Source organism: Coffea eugenioides, unplaced genomic scaffold (genome assembly GCF_003713205.1).
Source record: "Coffea eugenioides isolate CCC68of unplaced genomic scaffold, Ceug_1.0 ScVebR1_3595;HRSCAF=4978, whole genome shotgun sequence".
Lineage (NCBI taxonomy): Eukaryota > Viridiplantae > Streptophyta > Magnoliopsida > Gentianales > Rubiaceae > Coffea > Coffea eugenioides.
The window spans coordinates 626,593-632,808 of NW_020864187.1; the positions used below are offsets into that span (position 1 = coordinate 626,593).

Below are 6,216 nucleotides of genomic sequence, written 5' to 3' on the forward strand. Positions count from 1 at the left end.
GGAGTAAGGAGAAAATGACCCCTGAGGATGCTGAAAGAGATGAAGAGAAAGTAGAACCAGAGGAGGTAGGATGTGATGAAATACAGATCAGAATCTCAACTCAAGTGCAAAAACCAACTAATAGAATTGGCACAGGGATTATGGCAACTAACTTCAACCACCAGCTGGTGGCAGCCTGGGCACTCATTGACAGGAAAGCAGGGAATCAGTTGCAGAATATTGTTGAAGCTGTGAAGATGGCCATTATAAAGGCCAAACAATAGCAATGGCAGAATATTACAGTCTATGTGCCCAGCTCTCAGCTGTTGAAAGGGTTAACGGAAGGGATAGCCAAGGATATCAAAATGGCTACTTTGACTGATGATATTAACAATCTCAGAGCTTTATTCCAGAAACTCTTTTTGTTTAGATAGGAGATTAGATTCCAGATGTCAATTGATTAGTGATTATGCTTTAGGCATATTTCAAGATGAGGAATGGATCAATCCTCAATGTGTCTAACACTTTTGTATAGTACTACTTGAGCCTTTGCTTATACAAGTGTACATCCTTTTGCCAATCAATACAAAAACTACCGTTGCTGAAAAAAAAAAAGACCCTGGTGGAAAACAATAGTCCTATGACTATGAACCCTCATTTTCATAGTTAACTTTAAAAAATACCCCACAGGATTCAAGATTATAGAAAAACCTATCCGTTCTCCCCCTCTCTTTAACATCTATTAGAATTACCCTATATCTTCATATCTCTTAGAAGCTCATAATAACTAGACTCCTTTTCAAAGAAAACCACAAAAGAAAAGAGAAGTGATTGGACTAATAGCCACTAATCTTAAGCGGATCCAAGATCGATTCGAGGGCTAGAGTATGCATCTGACTTGACTAGGGGTTGAAGATCTAATAAGGTGCTACTACGATCAAAGAAGGAAAGTTGGATAGTGATCCTAGACGAAGAGATAATAGTGATGATGGTGGTAGTTAGTGGGATTTTGAGGCGGAGGAGATTGGTGAAAATCATGTGGAAATGGTGATTTCTTAGGGTTTTTGAGGGTGAAGTCCAACAAGGTGAAATCCATTCTCTATTCTTTTACAAGTTCAAAGGGACTCCAAGGTCTAATTGTAAATTTTTTTAACATGTTTCAAACTTATTTTAATCAAAGACCAAATTTCTTGTACATGGATTACAATGTTATAGGAATTTTGTGCAAGCTATATTGTTGCTCTTCCAGTTTTTTGGGGAAGCATTTTGTCAGGGTTGGTTTTGAGTTGATTGTCATTTCCTCTTTAACTCTGATAAGAACGTGATTTTGGGACAAAAACACCAAGGGATGAATAGGGTTTTCTCATGAATCAATAATGACTGAAATCTGTTTCTAATTGACAGAATTGGGTGAATTGTACTGCAAAAACTTTGTAAGTTAAAGATCGTTTAGTGCTGCAATTGAAAGTTGAGGTAGCAAAGTGCAATGTTAGAATAGCTAAAGGCTAGAAACTGCAGCTAACCCATTAAAAAAAGGAAAATGAAAAAAAAAAAAAACACGTAAGACTTCTAATTCTAACGGACCTACATACAACAGTTTTGAATTTTTTTTTTGGGTAGGTTATACAACAATTTTGATTTGTCGAAACTCAGTAGACAAATCCTCACTTCATCAATAATGGAGTCCTCTTCATCTTCTCTATCTTCCTCAGCTTCTCTATTCCCACCATTCTCTCCCTCCCTTTGGGGCTACATCATCTTATACATCCTCCGCCCCTTTCTCGCCATACTCTTTGCCCTCTCTGTATTACTTTTTGGTAACCATTTATCAATTGCACAATCTCCGTTTGCATAAATTCCTCAGAGAAGACATGTTGCTTGAAAAACGTTGATTGATAGTTATTTTCAGTGAGAATTTTGATGGATTTTTTGTTTTGTTTTGGGTAGGGTGGTTTTTGGCGTGGAAGCTGGTGCTTGTTCATGTCCCGTTGGTGCAAGAGATCTTTGGTTTGCGTAAAAAACCGGTCAAGGCCAAACCCGAGAATCGCCGGCGACTCACGAAGTTCTACAACAGCATTGATGCCCGAAATTCAGCTTCTTGATGGTAAAATTTTGATTTAGACAACTTCGATTGAGGTCATGATTTGTGATTATTATGTACTAATTGATTTTTGTGTTAGCACATAAAAATCGTGCACCAATTTACTAAGTCTAGTTAATTGTCATGCCACAATTTTGATTGAATTTCGACCTTTCATTCGTGCAAAGAAGTTCTACCACCATTTTTCTTCTAGTTTTTTAGTAAGAAAGAGAGATATTTTCCTTGTAATGGATTTTAAGGAGGGGGTTGAGCTAATATCGTTCAGGTAGACTGGCAAAATTTCAAGAGCGTGTTTGTCGTTGGTTGTGTTTTTCTGGCGTTGTAGAAGGTCAATGGAAGGTTAGAGCTGCCTAAGATTGTAATTGGTATGAGTTAAGGTGCTCTTTCTGATGGGTATTGCGTGATTTATTTATGGTTTAAAGATTGATCTTTTGTAAGATATTCATCATCGTTAGAAGTTCAAACGCAAATTGTGGGTGATTCTAGAATAATTTCCACTTTTTTGTTTCACAGTGGGCTTCTGGGATACTCCACTGACTGATCATTGTGAGTTCTATCTCACAGATTGCAGCATCCAGGTCATCATTTGCATTGGTAGGTTCTATTAGAAATTAGTGGGAGGAGAATTCTTAATGTTAGGCAAGAGAGTTTTGTCCTATGGTTCTAAATTTTTTTTACGTGTAATGACATACAGGGTCCACTTGTGCAACTTGTGCATGAGAAAAAGAAGAGCTTTCTTTGAAAGAGATTGCTGTAGTTTATGGTTTAGAAAGTAAATAAGTTGATAAATACTTGTAAAGGAATATATTAAAGTTGGATAGAAAATTGTTAGAAAATTTAGAAGGAAGGCAATTGATACTGTACCTTTTGATAAGATCTTAGTGCCAGGGGAAGAGCTTTTATCAAGGTTTCTGGCCAAGGTTGCTGAGTTTCGATTCTGGTGAGGAAGTTATCAGGCAAAAGTACTTCTGGGAAGTTTTCTCCATTGTATGCTTGATTCTATAAGAAATTTTAGCAGGTCTTCAATTGAAGGAGCAATGAATTTATGGGAGCTTCTACAGTACATTTTAGGTATCATACCCAAACTTTTTAATTAATCGGACGATATTTAGGAACATTATTGGTTGTTAGATTTGATAAAGTACAATAACAGGATGATGTAGACTAAAGCATATAATCCTCATAATTGTAAACTGGTTCCGGTCCAGATTTCCTGTTCCTTTGAGTTTGAACTTGGGCAATCTCCTCCATCGTATATCCCAGAGTGCCACTGTGATTATCTTCTGCTCTCTTTTAATCCTTGTTCAGATGTTGTAATTAGCCAAAATTTGTTTTCATATGAAGTTTCTCAATCCCATTGTCTTGTTTCCTCTTTCCTTCTTAGTATTCTACTGGTGTATTGATATGTATTGATTCACTCCTCTAGTTTTAGTTTTTAGTTTGGGATTTGGTACTGTGATCCCCATTTTTTTTTCCATTTGAGTACTTCATTCTGTTTTGATCTCATGTTGTAATTTGAATTTGTTGATAGTTTTGTAAGTTTTGTATGCCACTTCTTTGAATTGTAAGGCATGTAATTTGTCCACTGATTGAATAATTAGTGGTTGTACCATTTTCCATTAATGATTTGAAAAATGAAAGATCATTTCAGTTTTGGGTTAAATTCTTAGTCAATTCAGTTTGATATTCTTGTTTTTCTGACAACTAAGATTTGACATTGCTGAATTATCTGCTTTCAAGTAACAGGAGTGTATTTGATCACATGCTATTGATTTGTTCATCAACCTTTTTTTTTTTTTGGTTGTTATTGCTTGCCCTTTAGCTCCTTTTCTTCCTTCGCTGCCTAGCCAACCAATCTTTCTCTCTGAGATGTCCTTGTTAGAACAGTATCTTACAATTTAACTTTGATGCAAATGATGAGCTCAATATGCCGGTAGAGGGGCTTATATAAGAATTAGCTTAGTAGTCAACTTGGAATTAACAGCTTATTTAAGTTTTAGACTTCATGTGATTGATACGCATAAATTTTCTTTTGGGCCGACAACCCTTTTTTTTGTTTTGGGGGGGGGGGGGGGGGGTGGGACTTGGTAGTTCCAATGCTTTGGTGCTGGAGTCGGACTGAGTGATATACAGTGGTGGCATATTGGATTTTGGGTTTGTGATGTTTTGAGACTAAGGCAATTTGTGTGAATGCAGGGAGAATAGCGTTATTTTTCCACTTGTTTATAGCATACTGTTGTATGCAATAATAGTGTGATTTTTTTTTTGGCTTACATTCTGATCGATTTTAATTGCGTATATGCAATTTTCTATTGGATCAGAAACTTAATTATGTATCCTTGTTCACCATTGAAATCTTCTGTGTTTTGGTGTTTACAAAGAGTCGTTACCTCAATTTATACAAGCAAATTTCATTACTTTGGTTAGCGCTGAAAAAACTGCCATTTATTCATCATAACAAGTTGGATTAGCTGAAATTTGTTTCCTCCCTCCTCTCCTTGAGTAAAACTACTGGCTTGTATTCTTATTATATTTTCTTTCCACTTGGATGCATATCGTTTTTGTCTTGTATTCTTGATTTCTATCCAAGTACGACTTTCTGACTGTTTATGGTTGTCGATCAAACGATCAAACATGTTCAACCCTATTTGTGTGATTTTTGCAGGTTCTTATCCAAGATTATAGCAGTGAAATGTATTCATGAACAGAACTGTTGATTGTGGACTTCCATTGTTCCTCTCATTGAATTGATCATTGACTCAGACAACTAATGTTAGTTTGATGAGTGCCATCAGGAAGGTGATTTCTTTGTGCTGTAAAAATTTCAACAGTGGCTTTGGATCATCCTTACTTCAGCGTTGTTTTAATGCAGATTTATCCATAGAACTATTATGGTGATACTCTGTCCGAGTGGTACCCATGTTAATTGTAAAATTGTAGGCCCAATGCTCAATGTTGTGTTCCATTTAAACTCACATATTCTTCGAATTTTTAATTAGCCCCTTCTGTCCGCAGCTACAATGTAATTGCTTATGTTTCTGCAATGAATTTCTTTCTAGTATTTGGATTTTATCTTAAGCTTTCCTGCTGTGGTCCTTTTGCTTTTCATGCATGATGTGATTTTGTTTGTTAGTTGGTAATTTTTTACACTTGTAACCCTAGTAGCTGGAAACTTAATCTTGCATCGTATGAAAGTAGCATATTTTGCTGCCTTATTATTTCTAGGGATAATTTCAGAAACCTCCCCTGAGGTTTCTGACACTTTCACTGACATCCCCTGAGGTTCTCAAAATTTCACTTACCTCCCTTGCTTTTGATTTTGTGGTAACAATCCAGTCCAAATCAGATTAAAATATTATTTTCATGTGTGAGAAGGTATTTTTATTCCATAGCTACCCTTTGCAGAAGTTGTATTAGTAGAAGATTCAAAGAAGAATAAATGATTTGGACTAATTAGTAAAGTTGAGGGGGGGTAAGTGCAATACAAAAAATTGCATGCACCAGATGTGCCATGCAACAGTTATTTGGCAGATTTTGCAACGGCTAGCTGCAAATTGCAACGGCCAGAAGGTTTGCTGTTTCAGTAGCAATAGCATATAAAGCAAAGCAACTTAACTACCTCTGAGGTTTCAAGCTATTAACATTCTTTGCTACTAATTTGGAGTGATAACAAGTGCATTTGCTGTGCTACAATTAGAGCTCTGAGTAAAAAGTTTTAGCTGCAACCATGGCCTCTTCAAGCCATAGGGGAGAATCATGGAATTCACCTACATCTTTCTCCATTAAAAACAGGTTTTGCCGCTGTAATCGCAAAGCAACCGTAATGATATCAGAGAGTGAAAGGAATCCAGACAAGTTGTATTTCTATTGAGAAATTTCCAACTTTGTGATGAATTTTAAAAAAAATCTACAAAAGGGGTGATTTTGGGTTTAATTTCCGTCAGGGGGGTCTTCGCATTTGTGAATTTCACAAATGCGAGCTTACAAGAGCTCGCATTCGTGGAATGCGAGCTCTGGTTATTGAGCTCGCATTCCACGAATGCGAGCTCTTCTCAATTTTTTTTTTCCTTTTTTAAGAGCTAGGGAATTATTTCTAGGAAGCAAATGCGAGCTCTTATCTTTTTTATTTTGGTATT

At 36.4% G+C, this 6,216-nt stretch overlaps 1 protein-coding gene across 1 annotated transcript; it reads left to right on the forward strand.

Annotated features, from left to right (window-relative positions):
• Positions 1-1,609: 1,609 nt before the first annotated feature.
• LOC113758075 lies at positions 1,610-5,152 on the forward strand. Its single transcript, XM_027301106.1, has 3 exons — positions 1,610-1,796; positions 1,927-2,083; positions 4,746-5,152. The coding sequence occupies exons 1-2, from the start codon at positions 1,658-1,660 to the stop codon at positions 2,079-2,081; spliced, it is 294 nt and encodes a 97-aa protein (XP_027156907.1). The 5' UTR covers positions 1,610-1,657; the 3' UTR covers positions 2,082-2,083; positions 4,746-5,152.
• The last annotated feature ends 1,064 nt before the right edge of the window (positions 5,153-6,216 follow it).

What these genes read in the sequence shown, in the direction of transcription:
- LOC113758075 (XM_027301106.1), top strand. Translation starts at nt 1,658, where the DNA reads ATGGAGTCCTCTTCATCTTCTCTATCTTCCTCAGCTTCTCTATTCCCA. An exon ending in CCTCTCTGTATTACTTTTTG is followed by an intron (nt 1,797 to 1,926) that starts GTAACCATTTAT and finishes TGTTTTGGGTAG; the next exon opens with GGTGGTTTTTGGCGTGGAAG.